Source organism: Alosa pseudoharengus, unplaced genomic scaffold (genome assembly GCF_046254945.1).
Source record: "Alosa pseudoharengus isolate Yale_2024_CS ecotype anadromous, Long Island Sound unplaced genomic scaffold, YU_APseudo_1.1 YU_APseudo_1.1_scf_8, whole genome shotgun sequence".
NCBI classification, from domain to species: domain Eukaryota; kingdom Metazoa; phylum Chordata; class Actinopteri; order Clupeiformes; family Clupeidae; genus Alosa; species Alosa pseudoharengus.
The window spans coordinates 9,815,935-9,838,533 of NW_027468870.1; the positions used below are offsets into that span (position 1 = coordinate 9,815,935).

The 22,599-nt window shown below is 43.0% G+C and overlaps 2 protein-coding genes across 3 annotated transcripts; one reads left to right on the forward strand and one right to left on the reverse strand.

Annotated features, from left to right (window-relative positions):
- The first annotated feature begins 1,196 nt into the window (after positions 1 to 1,196).
- Positions 1,197 to 9,247, forward strand: LOC143111293 (calpain-1 catalytic subunit). The gene is made up of 21 exons (XM_076273499.1): positions 1,197 to 1,308; positions 1,511 to 1,776; positions 2,094 to 2,163; positions 2,315 to 2,433; positions 4,851 to 4,984; positions 5,131 to 5,299; positions 5,393 to 5,476; positions 5,584 to 5,669; positions 5,811 to 5,885; positions 6,002 to 6,162; positions 6,352 to 6,545; positions 6,870 to 7,081; positions 7,292 to 7,331; positions 7,608 to 7,673; positions 7,770 to 7,827; positions 7,937 to 8,001; positions 8,118 to 8,186; positions 8,316 to 8,394; positions 8,491 to 8,607; positions 8,750 to 8,808; positions 9,140 to 9,247. Exons 2-21 carry the CDS (start codon positions 1,525 to 1,527, stop codon positions 9,164 to 9,166), a joined length of 2,136 nt encoding a protein of 711 aa, XP_076129614.1. The 5' UTR covers positions 1,197 to 1,308; positions 1,511 to 1,524; the 3' UTR covers positions 9,167 to 9,247.
- On the reverse strand, positions 9,202 to 22,212 carry bbs1 (Bardet-Biedl syndrome 1). 2 transcript variants are annotated; one of them, XM_076273497.1, is made up of 17 exons: positions 21,963 to 22,212; positions 21,182 to 21,258; positions 21,062 to 21,096; positions 20,452 to 20,724; positions 19,797 to 19,843; positions 17,723 to 17,761; positions 17,444 to 17,516; positions 16,590 to 16,721; positions 16,293 to 16,399; positions 15,844 to 15,964; positions 15,452 to 15,610; positions 13,576 to 13,645; positions 13,030 to 13,188; positions 11,189 to 11,322; positions 10,636 to 10,770; positions 10,385 to 10,471; positions 9,202 to 10,222 (listed from the first exon to the last, which is right to left on the reverse strand). In XM_076273497.1, exons 1-17 carry the CDS (start codon positions 22,094 to 22,096, stop codon positions 10,136 to 10,138), a joined length of 1,869 nt encoding a protein of 622 aa, XP_076129612.1. In that variant the 5' UTR covers positions 22,097 to 22,212; the 3' UTR covers positions 9,202 to 10,135. The 2 variants fall into 2 exon arrangements, with proteins under 2 accessions (XP_076129612.1, XP_076129613.1); XM_076273498.1 differs by lacking the exon at positions 21,062 to 21,096.
- Between the last annotated feature and the right edge of the window lie 387 nt (positions 22,213 to 22,599).

The following is a 22,599-nucleotide window of genomic DNA, read 5'->3' on the forward strand; positions in this document are numbered from 1 at the left end:
AGATGAAAGAGGGGGCACAGGGCTATCCATTGGTACCATGTTTATCGATCCTTCTGGCTTATAAAACCAGACGAAGTGACTGCAAAATAATAACGTCATGTACACAAACCAAGCTGCACACGCATTACTCTCGTTTGAATTACTCGCGGACCCGTGATCGCATAGATATGCCACGCATGTCAGATGAAAGAGGAGACTCAGAGCTATCATTTGATACCAAGTACATCCTTCTGGGTTATAAAACAGACGAAGTGACAGCAAAATAATAACTTCATATAGCTGGACTTACCCCACGTTTTTGTCTGTTCTTGTGGCAAAGCATGTTTATAATCCAATGCTATCATGTGTTTCTCTATGGCAAAGCATGTTCATATTCCGGTTTTGAGATCCTAGCAAATTCCTGCATGGCATCCAATTCAAGGCTCACATTGCATCCCAATTTGTTCAACAAATAAACACCTTTTTTGCCTTTACTTTGTTCATGGCAATGCAGTAAAGAGTTGAGAATTATTATGACTGCATACACACAGGCACGCAGGCTAACACGCAACCTCGGGTCAAGTCAGGTCAGATCAGTTCGTGTCACAGATATGGAGCGCAGAAAGGTCATTTTTCATCACTAAATAAAAAATGGCATTTATTTCCGTAAATCACACAGCAAATATTTCTGTAAATTGCTCAGCCCCAGAGTATCCCTCCAACATGGCAATTATATTGCCCGATTCAGGACAGTCTGCCCTACACACACATGAAATGCATGTAGAGCTGTGAGCTTGCTGTGGTGAGATACATGTCGAAATATAAGAATTTTTATAATACACTTTTTATATTTTAATTCTTTAAAAATCTAAATAAAATCAATGCTAGTATTAATACATGAAATGATGGCAGATCTGAATAGCCTAAACTCTCCTGAAAAAAACAATATATAATATATGTGTGTGGCACTTACAATGACCAGAATAAATCCTTATGAATAAAGGTAGTGAAAATGCCCTAAAAACAGCTTAGGGTTCTAAGGGTTAATGGCAGCTTCAGGTTTCCACTGAGGTAATGATTTAGCGTAACTGTACATGGTTTATTTGTTTATTTATTGTTATATTAAGACGCAACCCAATTTACTGTGCGTTTTCGCCAATAAGTTGGCATGGGTGACTGTGCCGTGCAAAAAATGCACAGCCAGCTTTTTTAACGTAGTCTGTCCTAACGTATCGGGGGGATCTGTGGGATAGCTTCAGGACGATCAGTCGGATTCACCAATTCCCAAGGTGCGCTTTGTTTCAAGGACTCATATTTACAATATTTAAGGTAGGATCACAGTCATTTGAAAACGTTTTCCCGTTTCATTTGTAAGCTACCAACAACTTACACTAGGTCTTGTTGGGATAGCAGTCAGGTTAATTTGGAGGCTGCACTTTTGTGGTTAGGTCTGGTCTGTTTCTTTACTTCGGTCTTAAATTTCTTATTCAACTGTATCATCCTCTTTGGTCCTGCGTGTTTCACTGGGTAGTCTAGGTAGTAGGGATGGAGCCTGTGTTTGCTGCGGGAGTGGCTTTGCGCTTGCGAAGCGACAGGGACCGTTCGGAGGGTCTGGGCCAGAATAACAAAGCTCACAAGTTCCTGGGACAGGACTTTGAGATCCTGAGAGCTCAGTGCCTTCAAAGTAAACGACTGTTTGAGGATGACTACTTCCCCGCAAAACACTCCTCACTTGGTTTCAAGGAGCTTGGACCGAGCTCAGCGAAAGCACAGGGGGTCCGGTGGCTAAGACCCACGGTGAGAGACTAATGCTGTTTGGTGACTGACCCCGGAGAGATCCGGTCCTCCTTTTCCCATTGCACTTTTTTTTAATCTTATAGTCTTATACCTGAGCTGGAATTTAGTTTCCAGTAGTCTATGATTGATTACTAATGTACAAATACTGAAAACTAGGGAAAATGACAATATGCACTATGTCCATGATGAGGATGACGTTAGGGATCAAGAAGTTAGGGTAAACAATCAGTCATTAACTCAGGGTGTTGAGAGTCAGCAGGGATGATCCAGTCACTCCTATGCTTGTCTGACCCATAGGTCTTCTCTGTGCACTTCAGGAGTTCTGCTCTGACCCCCACTTTATCGTAGATGGTGCTACTCGCACAGACATCTGCCAGGGAGCTCTGGGTACGTTCAAATCCTCAGTAGGGAAATCAGTGCCAAATGTGAATGCAAAGGGTTCGAATGACAAAGTACTGTTTGTAGATGTATGGCTCTGCAGGGAATACGTGGCCTTATTATTTCTTTCATAGTAGCCTTTGATGCATGTCCCTGACAGGTGACTGCTGGTTGCTGGCAGCCATTGCATGCCTTACCCTGAATGAGCCCTTGTTGCATCGGGTGGTGCCCCATGGACAGAGCTTCCACCATGACTATGCAGGAATATTTCACTTCCAGGTACTGTACTTCATCCTCTCCATTGTCTCTTACTGATACATAGATGTCTGTCTCATCCAATAACAACCACGTGTCATTATCTCCCAAACAGCCCTACTCTTATTGCAGTATAGACTCCATTAAATCAAACCATAAGACCCTTGCACAGTCCCCCATGTTTAGACCATAACTTATAGTTTGACAGGTGTGGTATGAAATTCAAAGCGGCGTAAGGATTTCCATTTCTCCTTCGATCTGCCTGATCTTGATCTCGGTGACTGACTTCCACAGTCCTTTAATCCCATCCCCCTCCCCATTGCTCAGTTACCATTCTTGCATATAAGCCAGCTCGCTTACTGCTATATTTAAAGGCTTTATTTATAGCTGAATGACTCTATACACCGTGTTCCCCTCTCTCTGCCCCAACAGAACTTTAGGGCAGGGCCGCACAACCAGCACCCGTCTGCAAAATTCCAGTCATATCCACAGTTCCAGCGGCACTGTGTGTTACAGTTGCACACCCGGCTGGACAGAGAGAGAGAGAGAGAGAGAGAGAGAGAGAGAGAGAGGGATAAACATGAACACTAACCTGCAGTAGACAGCAAATTCCCTGCGGACCGACAGCAATTCATTTTAGTCAGCAGGTGGAATAACACATAAGCTGCAGGGATTGCCCACGAGCATTGTAGTATTCTAGATGTAATCAGTTTATGTTTGTCATGCTGTTAAACATTTATACCCACTTTCTATAATATCACATAGTGCATTACTTCACTGTTCGGCACATACAAAAAAATAGATAATGAAGAATAGATATAATTTTTCGCTTTGGACAAAAGTGTCTGCTAAATACCATAACCATTACATTACATGTGTGTTAGTGAATGAAATTTGGTCTTACAGTTTTTTCTGAATGCTTAAACACAACTGTGATTCTTATAGCACAATTTCTAAAACTATTAATACTTCTAGCAAAACCACTCACTGAGTTCGCAAAACTAAAAGCACAAACACTGCTTTGCACTCAGTTTGCAATTTTGTAACACACACTTTGCACAACTGTAGGTACAATTCACTGCACAGCACTCTTTTTGCGGAACTGTAAACACAACTCACTGCTTTACACTCAATTTCCAAATGATCAACACACTCCTGGCAAATCTATACACATGTATGGCCACTGTATTATTTACACTATTTTGCCAACTCTCTGGCACACTTTCTCATGTGAAAACTGTTTTAGATAATTAGTTCACTTTGCAATCAGCCTAAGCACTATAAATAAGGCACAGGTAATGTACAATGGGTACAATGGAGGGAGCAGGAAGAGTGAGAAGAGAAAGAAATAGCCCTTTTACAGACAAAAAAAACAGTCTACATGTGGGGATATTGTCATGTCAGGCCTGGATACGTCATTCCAGAATATATTTTTCCCGGTGCCTTGGACTAGGACATTGCATGTGATAGACGAAATTTTGAGAGAGACGACCCGATGTAGACTGTTTGTTTTGTCTCAGTGAAATTGCTATTTTGTGTTTTGACTTGGAAAAACACACTTGTGTTTGTTTTGATGTTTGTAAATAAACACCAATACTTGAAGTTTGGATCCCTGCATGTTTACAGAACTATGACAAAAGTATGACCTCAAACTGACATAGTCTACCTTGTGCACAGAGAAAGCAAAAGCCAGATTTGTTTTTTATTCAGACCATCAGTGTGTAGTTGGCACATTGTGTGCTTATTATTGTGATAGCTTGTGTTTACTGTTTGATAAGAAAACATCATTTTTATGAAGGTGTGAAGAGTTAAGCAAGGTGTGTTAGCTTTTGCAAGAGAACTACAATGTTTTGCTGATTGGGTGAAAGGTTTTCCTATTTGTGTGTAGAGTTTTGCAAAAAAGTCATAGTTACACAAAATGTGCTTAAGCAATCAGAAAAAACTGTAATAACATTACTACCCTGCACTTCAGCTCAGTGTAAGCTGGACTGAGTGCACTGAGGAGGAAGAACCAATAATTACTCACAGCAGCAGCCTGTCCAGCTCCTGGTGCAGTAAAAGTCTTGGCATCCGTTTAGAAACTGCATATCTGTGTCACTCTCCCATGTGAAGTTGGCTCATTTCCTCCATATCTGCACTGCTGGGAACATTGCAGCTTGACAGATGAACCTTATTATTTTAACCTGAAGATTGTTGAGTTTAAACCAAACAACAGATGGTTTAGTGTGCTCCTTTGCACAACAGATTATTCATATACACAATAATTATTGATAATCATAGTAATTGACAATATACTGTGTGTTAATGTTTACTTGAAGTGAAGGAGGATTTATTTGTCACTCCTGGTATTGCTGGTGTACAGCTGTGCCACCTGGTGGTCAGGTCAGGTGAGGTCATGACTGACTAGTTACGAGTTACCCTCTCTGTTTGGCCCACTGCAGATCTGGCAGTTCGGAGAGTGGGTGGATGTGGTGGTGGATGACCGGCTGCCGGTGAGGGACGGAAAGCTGCTGTTCGTCCACTCAGCTGAGGGAGCAGAATTCTGGAGTGCACTGCTGGAGAAAGCCTATGCAAAGTATGGCAAGAGAAAGGCGACAATTTAGGAGTTTCTTGTATGAGCCTTTCATCCTAAGCTGCTTAGGATAAACAGCTGTTTATTTCTCAGCTTTGAGACAACATTATGCCCCTCTGCATAAGCAACACTTCCACCTTGTGTGACAGGCTGAATGGCTGTTACGAAGCACTCTCTGGTGGCAGCACCTCTGAGGGCTTCGAAGACTTCACCGGTGGGGTGACGGAGATGTACGAGCTAAAGAAGGCCCCCCCGAACCTCTACAGCATCATCCAGAAAGCGGTGGACAGAGGCTCCCTGCTCGGCTGTTCCATCGACGTAAGCAAGCTCTCGACTCTCCAACAGCTCTGCCTGAACCAGAGAAAATGTCCGATGTCCGTCTAATGTCTGTCTCTCTGTCTGTGCTCACAGATCACTGGCTTCTTTGACATGGAAGCAGTCACCTTCAAGAAGCTGGTGAAGGGCCACGCCTACTCTGTCACAGGGGTGGAGGAGGTGAGTGAGAACTCTACCCCACCCACCTCCAGAGTAGCGGTGTTAAAATGACAAGAAATGCTGCGTCTATGAGAAAGAGCCCTTAGAGGAGGGTGTTTCCTGTTTAGGTGGAGTTGAAGGGGAGCCTGACCAAACTGATACGCATCCGCAACCCCTGGGGAGAGGTGGAGTGGACAGGAGCCTGGAGTGACGAGTAAGAAAGACGGATGAGATGGAGGGAGGATGAGAGATAAAGAAAGAGTTGTGGAATGGACAAGCTGTGTATGGCGAGTACGCCATGGATTTTAAGACTGGTAACAGTCAGTGTCAGTACATTACCTGTGGTTCTTTTCAGATCACGGGAGTGGAACAGTGTTGATCCATCTGTCCGGTCCAGACTACATCACCGTAGTGAAGATGGAGAATTCTGGTGGGTCTCAGTCATGTTGTTGAATGTGGGTCAGTTATCAGTTTTGGGGTTTTCTCATTGGCCACCCTTCTCCCCTAAGCTCAGATGAGCTCACGCACATCCATCTCCACACACAGGATGTCCTTTAGTGACTTTATGCGGGAGTTCAGTCGCCTGGAGATCTGTAATCTGACACCAGATGCCCTGCAGGTGAGTCAGCTGAAGAAGTGGAACACGGTGCTCTACCCGGGGGAGTGGAGAAGGGGCAGCACCGCTGGAGGATGTAGAAATTACCCAGGTACACAACTCCTCTAGCCCTGCACATCTACATCTTTACGTTTATCTGTGTCAGTTTGTTTGATGGTCACTCATAGAGAGGAATTGAATTGACATACTGTGTATGTAAAGGTATTCAGACGACTAGTGACAAGTTATGAACATTAATGATTGATGTATGGGTTGCATGCATTGTGTTCCTGTTCCAAAGCAACATTCTGGATCAATCCTCAGTACAAAATAGCCCTCACGCAGCCAGACACAGACAGCCAGTCAGATTGCAGCTTTCTGGTGGCCCTGATGCAGAAGGATCGCCGTCGGTTACGTCAGGAGGGCAAGGACATGGAGACCATTGGATTTGCTATATATGAGGAACGTGGGTCTCTGCAGCGGGCAACACATACAGTAGAATTTACACTTAACCCAACTTAAAGGCAGAATCCATAATTAAATTCAGTAGGAACGTTATTGATATTACTTACACATCATCCTACTTAACAAAATGTTTTGACTATCACTGAAGTCTACTTGTTCATTGTGACAAAATCATATTTATTGACCCCTTTTTCTTTGTCTAACAGGTTCCTGAAGAGGTATGTCAGTGCCTTCTCTGCATTATTAGCTAATTTTCAGACATCTCACAGTATTGACTCATATGAACAGGACAATGTTGTTGTTTCACACACACTCTTTGACCCTCTGGTGTTTTCTCTCCGCTGGGTCGGTCAGTGTAAAGGTCAGGCGGGGATGCACCTGCGTCGGGACTTCTTCCTGAAGCAGGCGTCCAAAGCGCGCTCGGAGCTCTTCATCAACCTGCGCGAGGTCAGCTCCCGCTTCTGCCTCCCGGAGGGGGAGTACATCATCGTCCCGTCCACCTTCGAACCCCAGAAGGAAGGAGACTTTGTGCTGAGGGTGTTCTCGGAGAAACCGGCCGACTCCCAGTATGTGAGGGAACCTAAAGTGGTTTTACTGCTGGGGATCCAAGGGGAAGGTTAAAAATGAAACATGAAACATTTTGCTCATACTGTGATAAAATACAGGTCCAGTTCACCCTTGTCGCCCTGGAGGGTGAACAAAAAGATAAGGACAACACTGGGTTTTGATGGCTAGGAAAAAGGAAACTGTTTGATGTTGTGTTTCTGTTTGACTAGAGAGCTAGACGATGAGCTGACAGCAGATCTGCCTGAGGAGGTGAGAGACAGAAAGACTGACCAACAGCTAACTTAACGTTACACACACACACACACACACACACACACAACCCATATCTACTTAATTCAGTTACCCCTGTCTAGTGCCTCTTCGACTGGCCATTTTTATCAAGACCATTTAAGACTACAATTCAACGTTCACTGTTTCAACATGCTAAATTATTCATGCTGAAATGTTTCGAATTGAAAGTCAAGTTATGATACCCTGGGCAGAAGGTGTTGTAGCCCTTTTTATAATGTGTGTTCCTCACTGTAGGAGCGGCTTGATGAGAGTCAGATTGATGAAGGCTTCAAAAACCTCTTCAAACAGCTGGCTGGACAGGTAAGACCATGGAAGATGCCAGGAGTGAGGGAGTGAGTGGTGTCATCTTCTGATCCTGCTTATGCCTGTGTATCACGACTATGCTTTTGTCAACAGGAAATGGTGATCACTATATCGAAGTTGCAAATGATCTTGAACAGGGTTGTAAGCAAACGTAAGTGTCTTCCTCAGGAAGCACATTGCATCGTGTACACTACCCTTTGATTGTTTTGTTTTGTACCTAAAACCTTACTGAACATTTGAATTGTTAATGTCCCCTGCAGATAAAGACCTGAAAACAGATGGCTTTGGAAAGGAGGCGTGTCGATGTATGATAGCTCTAATGGACGTATGTGGTCTTCTCTTTCGTTTAAATTCATGCACATGCACCTCATACACTTGTGTTCATCTTTCATGGACTTGCTTACATCTGGATTTATGTCTTATTGTGTTCCTCTCTGCCAGACTAATGGCAGTGGAAAGCTAGGCCTGGCAGACTTCCACGTGCTCTGGGAGAAAGTTAAGAAATACCTTGTGCGTAGGATCAACCCCCTAAAAAACAGAATAGTAATACAATTCCATATTTATCATTATTTTGAGTTTGTTTTATTCAACTGAATGGAACCTTCAATTTCTTCCACTACCCCCCCCCCAAATCCTCAGACTATATTTAGGAAGTTTGACTTGGACAAGTCTGGCACCATGAGCTCCTATGAGATGCGTCTGGCACTGGAATCTGCAGGTACAGCATACCAATGAGGATACTGGGAGACAGTACTGTCAATGCTCATTAATGACATCTACTCAACTGTTGTTTCTTCTCTCCTCTGACCAACAGGTTTCAAGTTGAATAACCACCTCTTCCAGCTGATCATTCTGCGCTACGCCAAGCCAGACCTTAATGTGGATTTTGATAACTTTGTCACTTGCCTGATTCGTTTGGAGTCTATGTTCAGTGAGTACTAGTCACCGATTGACCAACTGGACACATCTACAACACCTTGTGTTCTTTAGTTTTACATGGAAGTAGGCAAGTCATTTTGAGGCCTGATAAGGAAATGCAAGAATGTTTGCTTTGTCATTCTTTGCCTCTCCAGAGACCTTCAAAACAATGGACACCGATGCTGATGGTGTGGTATCCTTCAACTTCTCCCAGGTTTGTTGTTGCGGGCCTTCTTCTTCTATGGCTTTATGACTTCTTTTTACAATGCTCTCACCAAAGAATGTATTTGGAACGGGAGTGACTGAGGTGCAGTTTTGTTTTCCAAGGCTACAATTTGAACACTTCTGAACCATTTGTATTCATCTGGTGTCATATTATATATGGAATTGTATATCAAGTCAAGTTTTTTCCCCTGATTGAATTAATCTGCTGTCATATCAGAGGATGTGGAATGATGTAATTGTCCTCAAGGCTTTCAGACTATCAGAGATTTACTTTGAAAGGCTTAATGAACAGCTTGTCTTTCCTGTCTCTTCTCTTCCAGTGGATCTCTCTCACCATGTTTGCCTAAAGGGACATGTGCTGCTCTCAGAACTGGCCAATGCTAAAGGGACATGTGCTGCTCTCGGAACTGGCCAATGCAAGCATCTACATTTCCACTGACCGTTACCTTTGAGCTGTCTGGGACAAATCAAACCAACGATAGTACTGATTTCTCAGTGACTGAAATCCTTTATTGCCAATTTTCTTTTTTCACGGATTTAGACAGATTTAAAGAGGAATGTTACAAGTAAACAGTGCATGTACACAAGTATGTAGCTAAGCCAAAGAGCATGATTTTGGGGCATTAGCTGTGCAAAAGTGCATCATATGCAGCATTAACCTCAAAAAACACAAAAATATCCAATGTGTGTGTGTGTTTTTTGGCTTTAGCTTGATACCATCATGGTATTTGATATGCAAATCATGTTCAAATCACTGCAGTGTTCTGGAATGTACTCTGTGTCCCTCCCTGCTGGTGATGAGACAAACTGTTCAATAAAAAATAAATAAAGCTTCTCTTATGATCTCAACTCACTGTAGAAAAAAATGTAATGAATAATTAGCTTTAATTTAGACATCTTCAAGAATAAACTTTTAAAACTCCTTCGCAAATAGCATAATAAATAGAGTGTATTTGACATAGAAATATATAACTACTCTGGACATATACATTCAAGACACACGTTTTCTTGTTTTCTTTTCAGTAACCAGCCATCTATAATCTATGGTTTAGCACCATCACAAACCACTTTGGATTCAATACAAACTACTGTGTCCCATATCTGAGGTAAAGCTCACTGTCTGTCTGCTCACGGGGCAAGCAGCCCATATCCACCTACACTACGGAAGCCTGTGAGGGCCTGAAAGGGCAGCTTCAAGCTGGGCACTCCATCCACAGGGATGGGGGTCATCTGGTGACAGCCTTGTAGCTAAAGGCTAACGCGTCTCCAGGTGCGCTAACTGATCTCACCGTCTTGACCTGTGTGTTCGCTTCGCTTCAGTTGAGAGGCAGACCCTCGCTAATGGGCATGTTGATGTGGGCCGTCAGTAAAGGGGCACTCTTCCCCTCTCTCAGAACAAACACCTGCAGTCGCACACAAGGGGAGACAGGTCAGTGCCAGACACACAAGAGACGTACACTACTCCATAGACAGAGCATTCACAAGCGTTAGGTCAGTGTTAAGATATGTATTAAGGCGTAAGTGTTAAGATATGTATAAATATGTAGATTAAATATGTGGCTTACTTTGATGATGTCCGAAATGCCTTTGTCAGTCAGGCACTCAACAAACGTGTCGATTGGATAGTTCAGCCCAGGGACCAGCAGTGGGATCTAAACAAACAAAAGAGGACACAGTGGCTGGACGCTACGTGTCGACATGATTCACATTGCCATTGACCTGAAGTAGGATTGCTACTGTACACGGCCATTAGCCTGTAGCCTGGCTCATTCCAAAGCAGAGTGCCAGCTGTGTTGAGGCAGAGGAGGAGGTTTACCTTGAAGAAGGCCGTTTTCATGCTGTAGAGGCGCTCGTCAAACAGGAAGCAGACGACCAGGTTCATGACGGGGCGGCTGGCAGCTGTGTTCTGGATGTTCAGCGTAAGCTTGAAGGACGGGCCCAAACCCTGAACCTGACCACACAGAGGAGAGACGGGCCATTTCCAAGGGCACTGCACATCAACACTGAGGTCCTCAGGTTTACTATGTGCTGTGGTTTATCACTCTGGTTAGAGCCAGGAATCTTGTTGATGTTCAGTTCATGGCGCTATTGGTTACTTCCCACATTGCCCAAAGCTCTCACTGTCACATGCAAGTGCTCATACCACAACTATTATATGCCTAACTATTATAACATCAGGGTGCTTTGAAACACCCTACTGATACTGAACAGTACTTAATAAGATGCCTTTGTGACCATTGCACTAAGCTTGTCAAGTGGGCACCTTCTTTTTTCAATGCCAATACTCAAGCCAATAATAGTACATGGCATGCCATAAGACTGGGATAAGATGATCTGTAGAGTTGGCTGTGTGTCGTGCTGATGCTCACCACTGCGTTCATCTTGAGAGGCTCGGTGATGCTGGCGGACATGGGCGCGAGGCTGGACTCCAGAGCCTTCACGTAGGCCCGCGCTGCCGCCAGACGCAAGCGGCTCAGGTCCATCTGGAAGGCCCTGTGCATAGCTACACAACACAGGCACAACATTAAGAAGTAGAAGGTCAAACATATGGGCAACACTGCTTAGCAAATAACACCACAAAGAGAGTGGATTTGACATAGAACATACAACACAAGACAAGTCACGCTCAAAAGGGTACAATAAAATATAAACTATGGGGAAAAGGGCATCTTTATGGGTCTCTTCCTTTCAATAACACCACCAAAGATAGACAAAGTGTCCTTTGTAATGTATGGAGTTCTTCCCTACCAAATGTGTTATAGCCACACAGTGAGCTTCAAATAATCATGCTGTGAAATGCGACTAATTAACTTTTACTTTCAATAATGCTTGTTCAGTGAACAAAAGTATTATACACATTACTCAATGACAAGCAATAGTACTGGGCAAGACTAACAAATACATAGTAAGAAACCCACAATTTGTCAGATAAAAGTCTACACATACGCAAAGAATTGATGGATAGCACACAACATAACCTATAGATGGGGCTGTAATGCAAAAAAAACATACTTGGTGCATGGTGTAAGGTTTTGCATGAATTTTCCACCTGAACCGGAAAATGTTAGACCTCATATACCTCATCTACCAAAAAAGTGACTGCTATTTAGGTGAAGGTGGAAACCCCAGCACTGCTATTCAGCACTGGCCCATCTTTCTATCAGCCCTACACTGCAAGAAAACGACAGATGATCTCAATCTTATTTCCTGTTCACTATTGTAGGAGCTAAATTAAGCTTCATGTTAATTCTTATATTTTCTTTGTTTGTTAGCCGGAGTAAGTATGTGTGTGAATGTCTGTGTGCGTATGTATGTGAGAGTGGTTGATTGGATTGAGTATGGGCACAGGTCTGTCTGTCCCACCTACAGGATCCTGGAGGAGGTTGCTGAAGGTGGAGCCCCAGGGGGATGACCTTAAAAGCTGTAGGCCGCAGCATGTGGGCGTGGCTGAGAAGGGCATACAGTCTTTTGACCGTGCTGCTCTGCTGACTAAAGCTTGGACTTTTGGACTTTAATAGAAAGCCTTATAGTGTATTTATAATTGTAAAAATGTACAAACTGTCAACAATAAAAGGGTCAGAAGGGACCGACTTGGAACAAACCACCACTCCTCATCATTTCACTACTCCTCATCAACACGCGTCAAGACTAGGATCCACTCAGCCACAAGTAGTAGACAAAATTAAAACTTAAACGCTACTACAACTATAAACACACTCTCCTACATGGCATGCAGCACCTCTTGTCCTATATTTACCTTTATGCATTTAGCAGACGCTGCTATCCAAAGCGACTTACATATGTCAATTTATATTGCAAGGCCCATTGTCCCTGGAGCAACTTGGGGTTGCTCAAGGTCACAACGGTGGAAGCTGGACATTGAACCCACAACTTTTCAGGCTACTAGTCCAGCTTAAGGAGCTTGCACACTGCTCCAACAAACGGCAACAAACTCCAACAAACACCAACAGCTGGGTCAGTGTGGGCCAGCCGTCTGTGTTTGTTGCCGTTTGTTGGATGGAGTCGTTAAGAGTTTGACATGACAGTTGGTTTCATGAACATTCTAAAGACTACCAACTGACAATTTCCAACAGCTGCCAACTTTAGAATGTTGGAGTTTGTTGGTATTTGTTGGAGCAGTGTGCAAGCTCCTTTAGTATTGCCTTCAGACGTACGGTGCATTGCTGGGAAGTGCTCTGACTGGACATACCCACAGCGTTCTCCCTCTCCCTCATGGTCTGGTCCACATACAACTTAGTCTTCTTGGGGACGTTGAGGCGGATGCTCTGGGCCAGAGGGGGCCCTGGGGCAGAGTCCCTGTCCTCAAACATCGCCGTCCTCTTCAGGATCTTCACAATCAAACCTCCACCTAAAGGGCACATGCATGCGTGCACATGCACACATACACACACACACACACACATACACACACACACACGCACGCACACACACACGCATGCACGCACATACACACACACACACACACACACACACACGCACGCACATACACACACACACGCATACACACACACACACACACGCACACACACACACACGCATGCACACACACACGCATGCACACACACACGCACACACGCGCACACACGCGTGCACACGCGTGCACACACACGCGTGCACACACACGCATACACACACGCATACACACACGCACAGCAGTTAAATGAGTCTCTGCTTTTAAATTCTGGAAGTTCAATGTTAATGTATGTTTGTGCAATGTTAATGGATTCTTTCCTACCTTTAGTAGTCATGATTAAGGTACCATCCTCTCGTCCATAACGACCGAAGCAAATGCTGGTAACCACGTCCTGAAATTGCAAAAGGGCAAAGTTTGTTCTATGTTGTAGGATAAGCGGGGTAACTCATATAGTAAAGCATTGCTATTTTAACTAGTTATATGCATATACACATTATCAAACACAGAAGGATGTGCAAGCAGTGTAGGCGGAGGTTAAAGTAGAATGGTGGGAAGTGTCATAACCACATCAACTGAAACTGCCACTCTGTCACCTACCAAGGTACCATGATTGATGTTACTTACTGTAGGTGTCATGATTGATGACCAGCTAACCTTCTCTGACCATGTTGCCTCTATCGCACGGTCGTACCGCTTCACACTATTCAATATAAGGACAGTCAGACCGTACCTAACCCAACACACCACTCAGTTCCTAGTACAGACCATGGTTATCTAACGCCTTGACTACTGCAACGCACTCCTCACAGGCCTTCCTGCTTGTGCGCTAAAACTGATACAGATGGTCCAGAATGCTGCGGCCCGTCTGGTCTTCAGTCAACCAAAGAGGGCACGTTACCCCGCTGTTCATTGAGCTCCACTGGCTTCCCTTAGCCGCCCGCATCAAATTCAAGTCACTGATGCTTGCATAGAAAGTGATTGCTGGGTCACTTACCCACTTACTTAAGTGCTCTCATAAAGACTTATGTTAACCCTCGGCCACTGCACTCCTTACTTAAGTGCTCTCATAAAGACTTATGTTACCCCTCGGCCACTGCACTCCTTACTTAAGTGCTCTCATAAGGTCTTATGTTACCCCTCGGCCACTGCACTCCTTCAAGGAACGTCGTCTGGCACTGACGCCCCCACACCCACAGCAATCCAGATGTTTTTCATCTGTGGTCCCGCAATAGTTGAACGATCTGCCAAGTGTCCCTCTCCATCTTCAAAAAAAGTCTTGAAGACACAACTCTTCCAAGAATATCTCCTCTCCTAGCACTTCTGACACCTCACACACCTGATACGCACAAGTAGTGCCTTAATGCAGCTGGAAGGTGGGAAGGTTCCCACTTCTAAACTCCAAAGTGAGAGCGTTCACTATGTTGAGTGACATCAAAACATTCTCCTGGGTGGGGGGCTCTCCCAAAGCCCCCACTTCAAACTGGGAAGTTCCCCAGTTCAGATGTGACGTGCCCCCTCCTAAACTTTTGAATTCATGCAGTTTTTATTCACATTTTACACACCGTCACAATTTTTTCTGATTTGGGGTTGTACAAGTATTGCCAGATGCAGTTAGCCTGGAAAATCCAGACCCTGGTAATCTAGAAAGATTAAGGGTCTGGCCACGAATAATGAAAATGGCCTAACTCGAGGGACGGCACCAAGCATGCATTTGAAAATCTCACTGCACACAATTGGATAACATTACGACTAATGTTTACTGACTGATTCCGGACTTTGACGCAATTGGATAACACTACGACCAATGTTTACTGACTGATTCGTTGCAGCGCTGTCGTCATCTGTTTAGCTCGCCTCATGGCCTGCCTATATCAGATACACTGATGTGATTGGTTCCTCGCGATGCAAGGGGTAAAAGTAATGTGCATCATTATTCGAGAACTCTGGATTTCCAGGGTAAGATGCAGTGGCAATTCCTAGCTATAGTATCCTCTGTACTGTAGCTTACATGTTATTCTAATGCTGCAACTGTAGTTCTGTAGCTTAAATGTTATCTATTGCTGTAAGTCTCTTTGGATAAACTCATCTGCCAAATGAATAAATGTAAATGTAAATGTTCGGAAAACGTGTTTTGGCACTGACATGAACTAGCCACTGTGTCTGTGCACAGTGCAGTGAAGGGTGAAGGGTCACCTACCGGAGTTTTGATGGTGCTCACAAGATTTTTGTCCCGATACACATGCACCTCGCAGCTGGCCAAGGCCACCAGCACAGCCTGAAAACCCCGCGTGGGCAGGTCCATCACCCCCATGGTGGTCACTGGGGCAGGCAGGTAGACGGTCCATAACTTCTTCCCCTTTAAGAGGAGGAAAAGCCAACTAAAAATCACATTCATTTCCTGAAACGCTCTTTAGGAAATACTATTTAGAGTACTGAAAAGTAAAATGTCTTTGGAATGAGTGAGAATGAATTCAGAAAAAAATCACCATGACCAGAAATCATGGCATTTGTGTGCGCGCATGTGTATGTATGTGTGTGTATGTGTTTATATGTGTGTATGTGTGTGTGTGTGTGTGTGTGTGTGTGTACCTTCTGTGTGTAACCTTGCAAGGTCTCCTGAGCACATCCCACCACCACGTTCTTCCCCATCCTCACCAAGCCCACTGGGTGAGCGGACAGCTCGATGCAGTACTTGGGCTGCGGAGCATCCCTGTAAGGAAGCACAGACGTACAGTGAGCCAGTGATGCCAAACTGCAAGTCAACTTCACGGAGTCACAGAGTTTGGTCATTGTTTAGGTTTTACCATTTTTCTTCTCTCAATGTGCTTATATGGACTCAGAAGGGCTTTGCTGGACCAGCTGAAGAAAGACGTTTAAGATCTGAAATATCTTATCTTTCAAGAAAGCCGCGAATTTCTAAATCTTCTGCACATAAATATGTCTATATATGGTATGCTGAGAAAGAAAGACAGTTTATGCTAAGTTTAGGCTTTCCTGAGAAACATAATCGGGAGGATATGGTCTGTTTCACTACCCACCTACGCAGAATATATATATTTCCGTTGCGACACGCCACCGTGATGCGGAACTCGACATCAAACTGACCAGTCACGTCCATCATAGTAGGCACACTTGGCAAGGACATCTGTCAAGATGCAAAGGCAAATACAGAACAGAGAAGGAAGTGACTAAAAAGAACACCAGCTAGAGATAAAATATTAACACTACATCGCCTAGACAACCTGTTTGTGTGTATGTGTGTATGTGTGTGTGTGTGTGTGTGGCATGGGGGTGCTTATCTCTGTGTTGGGGTGATTGTGTGATCTCTCACTCACCTTGGAGAGGATGGTAAAGGCCTCTGGGTCCAGAATAAAGACATCCTTATTCTCTGTACCAATGACCAGACAACTGACCGCGTCCTCATCAGCCATATTCTTCTTCAGTGTGCCTATGCATGTGATGACCGTCTGGCAACGTACACACACACACACACACACACACACACACACACACACACACATAGGTTAATAGATGTCCAATTTGCCAATTTCACAGGAGGTCGTCACAGTGTAATCGAACTTCTGCTGGAATATCAAAGCTATCACTACTTCATAGCTGTCTTCTGTCAACAAACAGATTAATTAGAAATGTAGAGCTTTTTTTTGTCAAAATGTCTTTGTCAAGTTTGCCGAGGTTTAGGTTAGAAGATTTAACCTGAGCGAGGCCAGATGCCTGGACACTGTAAAAGAGGCTTATTGTATTTTGAATTCTGGATTTAACCTGAGCGAGGCCAGATGCCTGGACACTGTAAAAGAGGCTTATTGTATTTTGAATTCTGGATTTAACCTGAGCGAGGCCAGATGCCTGGACACTGTAAAAGAGGCTTATTGTATTTTGAATTCTGGATTTAACCTGAGCGAGGCCAGATGCCTGGACACTGTAAAAGAGGCTTATTGTATTTTGAATTCTGGATTTAACCTGAGCGAGGCCAGATGCCTGGACACTGTAAAAGAGGCTTATTGTATTTTGAATTCTGGATTTAACCTGAGCGAGGCCAGATGCCTGGACACTGTAAAAGAGGCTTATTGTATTTTGAATTCTGGATTTAACCTGAGCGAGGCCAGATGCCTGGACACTGTAAAAGAGGTTTATTGTATTTTGAATTCTGGATTTAACTGCTTCTCATCACCTGTCTCCGTATGGGCTGCTCTTTGTGCAAGTTGACGAAAGCCTCCATGTCCTGTGGCTCCAGCATAAGAAACCTGTCAAAAACATTCAAACCACCAACGCTCACCATCAGCCAACAGAAAATCACTAGGCACTGTGACACCACGTGCAACAACAGGTCAAAAGAAAATCACACTGTCACAACAAACAAACAAAGTGATGTGTCACAAAGTGTACAATATTCCAATCAGCATGAGTGTAAATGCTAAAAATTGTATTTATTTATAAGGGTATTTATTACCTTAACGACCTGACGGAGAGGGGAACTTCAGCTTTGTCCCTAAAATACAGACATCAACGCATTAGAGCAGATATGCATATTCAATATTGCTACAGTCAGTTAATAGGCACATATGCCAATACAAAAGGTACATTTAAAGCGTTTCCATTGCTTTGTAGTGGGAAATAGTGTTGCCTGGTGCACCGATACTACAAAAGTATCGCAATACCCTAAAAATGTCACAATACCTAATTTTATTAGTGTCAATACTTTTAAGAGTGACCGCCCCCCCTAGCATGTGCGTCTTTTCTCCCCACACACACACACATATAGCTGTAGTGCCATAAACAGCGAGACATGGCTGCTAGTTTAAGTGATGCTGTGACCACATAGCAACACATAATAATAGTCTAATATCAAGTTGTTTTGATCACTTACATCTCTCAAGTGTGTTGCTAGCCTACCTAGGCTATGGGATTTAGGTCATTTAGGCCTATTGCAGAGCTGTCAACTTTTCAAAAAAAACATGGAGTGAGATTTGGTGGGGCCAACCAAAATTTTGCAGCGTATAACAGCTGTTTTGTTTGGCTCATTCAGCATCATTACTACTGTACAGCAAAAAAAATAAAAAATGATAGCATTTCATACCATCATTGGTTCTCAGTATTGGAATCAGGGTCCCAGAGTTAACTTAACATTAGGGCACCAAAGGGACCTACTAGGACCACTAAAATTCTATAGAATGAGAACCACTGATTTACATACATTGCAATCATTGCATACCCTGGAAAATCCAGAGTTCTCGCAAGAGCACAATTTGAATTGTCTTTGCAAGACACTCTGACAACGAGTAATGATGCACGTTACTTTTGCCACTTGTATCACGGGGAGCCAATCACATCGGTGTATTTGATATAGGCCGGAAGTCCAGAATCAGTCAGTAAACATTGGTCGTATTGTGTTATCCAATTGCATGCAGTGAGATTTTCAAATGCACGCTTGGTGCCACCCCTCGAGTTGGGCCATTACATTATTTGTGGCCAGACCCTTAATCACAGAGTTTAGACTTGCTTATTTTTATCTAGGGATTGAAATATTTGTGCTGTAGCCTAAGCTTTCGTTATGATGATACTGCAATAAGTTCCCAACCACAAATCATATTGGCTGAGTTTCACTTCAGATATGGTCAAAAAAGTGTACATTTCAGCACTCCATGAAATTATGCAGAAGTAGTCAATGGTGTCGTTCAGTTAGTTAATCTAAGATAAGATCTTGATCTTGGTCATTGTAATGGCCATCTATATATGCTATATACTGTATCTTCCTTTCCTTTTTCAGGACAGTTTGGGCTACCAATATCTGGGAAAGTAGGCCTATGATGTAATAATATTTACACGTCAGGTTTTATATCAAGAAAAAAATATATTTTTGCATTAACGTCACCAGGAAGCATGCTAGTAGAAATATATATTCACATCTGTGTAAGTGGAATTGTCTGGAATCTGGCTATATAAGAACCATGATGGTGGGATAATCTATGACTAAGACATTTACAAAAATGTATGTACTGACATAAATAGTTTACATTAGAATACATCAGAATTCCGGCTCGGAGTTGGAGTTGGAGTTGGAAATGTGTTGCAGTTTCAAAACGGGATTACTTGGGAACCACTTATTGTACAGAGTCATGTTTTATATCCTCGTATTCGGTAAGGTCTGCTGTTTATCGTGATATAGGGTTTGCCATGTGTTGAGTGAAGTGAGATATTTTACCAAGAGTAATGGGAGTGCAGAGCGGCTACAGAATTAAAATATGATTACATTTCATGTACAGTAAATTCAATGTTAATTTTGCGTCTCGCAAAACATTTATCACAGCAACTTGGCGCTAATACCATTGGAACGCTTAGATTCCACTCGTTCGCGTGATATATTGTGTGATATCTGTGACGAGTACTATAATTTAGTTGAACCTGGACTTGAGATTTTACTGTATCAAAACGATAAATTTGGTATCGTGACAACACTAGTGGGAAACAATTATGTTACAGCAGAGCATTATAAAAACAGGTTTAAATCTTTTTGTTAAACCCACCTTATTCCCTCCAACATTTCCTTTAGGGTCATGGTGTCAATCATGTCCTTCGGAAAAGAAATAAAATCAACAATGAATCCAATTTGACCAAAAATGAACAACATGGAACATGTAGGTTGGATGAAACTGAGCAGGACTAGCGTTAACGGACTGATGTAACAGCAGCCCTACCTTTAGTCCAAACAAAAGAATATAACATTAAAAAGCTTTTGAACCAGATCTACAATCTAGATCTGGAGTGATGATTCTTTCAGTTATAACCAACATTCATAACACATTTATAGTCTACCTTAACCAGAATGCTGCCATATTAAAACCATGTTACCACTTTCCAAAAACAGCAGATACAAACCTTCAAGCTCTTGGATCCTGTGATCTGGCAAATCATAAGCATTACGATATATATAGAGATATATATATAGTCCACAGGAAGGACAGGGACAGGGAGACATTATAACCTAAACTAGCCTAAACTTCGATGTTAAACTATACATACTGTATATAGCAATTATATTTATAATCAATCTTATTGTATATACTGCAGGTCCTGTCTAATATAAGAAAGAAAACATTTTATATTTTCCATTTGTGCCGTCACAATTTAAAAATGATGAAAAAATTAGGCCATTCCAGGCTATGATGGAGCCCAACTGACCTCCCTGGCTTGACTCCACACATCCTGTTCCAGGCCATTGATCTCCAGTGAGGGCAGGGTGAACTTGAAGTACGGGCGGAGATTCTTGTACACGTAGATGTAAGGGCCCGATGCCACTGCTACGGCCGGTGTGCGGGGCTCGTGCTGGTCCATGAGGAAGGCCACCAGGCCGGTGGGCAGGTCGAGCAGGGTGTTCTCACTCAGTAACCCCGTGCCACGGAACACCTTCAGCTTCATGTTATTCGCACCTGTGCCCAGATCACCAACCACCAGCTGCACAGCAAAAAGAAGACAGATAACCAACACAGAGAGAGCCCCACAACATAAACCATGAGATTCATATGTCATTCAACAATACTCATCAGTCTTCAACACTCCTTACTCTGATACATCACATATAGCTCAAGACTAGAGATACTGAGTGATGACTTTAGATATGCAACATTTAATCATGGTTTGGTTCTGACAGATTTAACGGCCAACTTATGCCCAACAGAACCACCTCTTATGGCCGTTACAGAATCTACCTCTGTAACTGCCAACTTATGGTCGTTACAGAATCCACCTCTACTTTACATCTGTTGAACCTGTTGATGCACCTAAGTCATACCTTGCTCTCGCCATCTCCATGCAAGTCAGCTAGAGCTGTAAAAAATAAATAACAATCGATATAACTGCACTGAAGAGCAAAATCATGATGGCAACACTTGTGTGCATAAGAAAAGCTTACCCATACAAGACGAAAAGGTGTAGAGATTCGCCACAGGATCATAATATGCATCAAGCCACTTAGAACTGGCCATGGAACTGTGAACGGAGAGTTACAATTAACTGGCTGCCTACAACCTCTCACTATTAACCCTTAAAGGTGTAGGTTTTGAACATTCTAAGTTCCGTAACAATTGAAGGTTCTAAAATTCTATGTTGAATTCAATGAACCCAGATATTCTTTAGAACGTTAATTTCCCAACATTCCCACTCCTTTAATTAACATTGACTAATAACTGTATTCGCATTAACATTCAAAAACAAAACAGCTAGTAGTATAACGTTACAATTCTAAAACGTGTGGAGTTTGTCTAATGTTAACGTAACGTTACAATCTAACCAATCAATGTGTCTAACAGTTACAACATAACAGAGGATAGGATTGGAGGGGCAACGACAAAGTAACTAGAAATTCCTGGCAATGTAAAGGTATTTCATTCTAACAAAACAACGTTTCTCAAATTCATCCCTAATGTAATAGATAACGTTTAAGTAATTGTCTATCTACGTGCCAATCTAGGTGAGGGATAAACGGCCAGTCAGCCAAGCATAATGTTAAGTTAATGTGTTAGCTAGGACATGCTAACGTTAACGTTAGTGAATTTGACAGAATTGCTTTGGCATTTCCATTTATGGAATACAATAACCTTTCGGAGTTATGCTTCCTTACCAGTTAGCTAGAATCTATTCTCCCATATAAACTGATTTACTTAATATTCTCTAAATCTTTCTCCACAACTTACTTCTCTTGCTCAATCTGAGCAGCAGACATGGTGATTAGCTTGTTTTCCCAAATCCCCCTGTTATGATACCAGCCTTTCTTCAAAATGCAGTTCCCTAGCGAGTCAGCACTCGATGCAGAACCATCCACATGCATGTATGACACTGGCCTGGAAGAGTGATCTGGTGTCAGACAATAGAGCTCAACTGAAAGAGCTAGTTAAATACCTAGAAGCTAACTTAACTGGCTGAACAGCGTTTTAATCCTTCAGTTTTCCTGTCACTATGGTAGCGAAGCAAGTGGCGGTGACGCATCTGAGTTACACAAAAAGATTCCCCCCTAGAATTACACCTTCTTGGTTTATAGTTCCTATGTTGAGGTCTCTGGCTAAGACTGTCTTGTAGGCTGGGTGAACCCAGCCTGATCTGCCGGCGAATTTATTTTTCGCCCTGCAGCTGGGTCTGGTGAAAGCCAGACTAGCTGTCTTGTTCAGGTAAATTCCAGTAGAATTTTCATATTTCCGTATTAATCCAGCAATTCGTTTTGAGCATTCCTTTAGCCTACATTTCAATGAATAATTGCACTGTCTTCTGAAAAACAATTTCTAAAGTGCTCCAACAACTCCCATATAGGCACCTCATTGCCCAGCTTTAGTGTTG

Excerpts from the sequence above, each read along its gene's own strand:
- LOC143111293 (XM_076273499.1), top strand. The coding sequence starts at position 1,525 with ATGGAGCCTGTGTTTGCTGCGGGAGTGGCTTTGCGCTTGCGAAGCGAC. Across the intron at positions 1,777-2,093 it reads TCCGGTGGCTAAGACCCACG|GAGTTCTGCTCTGACCCCCA; the intron begins GTGAGAGACTAA and ends TGTGCACTTCAG. Across the intron at positions 7,828-7,936 it reads GAACAGGGTTGTAAGCAAAC|ATAAAGACCTGAAAACAGAT; the intron begins GTAAGTGTCTTC and ends TGTCCCCTGCAG.
- bbs1 (XM_076273497.1), bottom strand. The coding sequence starts at position 22,096 with ATGCATGTGGATGGTTCTGCATCGAGTGCTGACTCGCTAGGGAACTGC. Across the intron at positions 15,611-15,843 it reads TGCAAGGTTACACACAGAAG|GGGAAGAAGTTATGGACCGT; the intron begins GTACACACACAC and ends CTCCTCTTAAAG. Across the intron at positions 10,223-10,384 it reads GCATTTCGGACATCATCAAA|GTGTTTGTTCTGAGAGAGGG; the intron begins GTAAGCCACATA and ends GTGCGACTGCAG.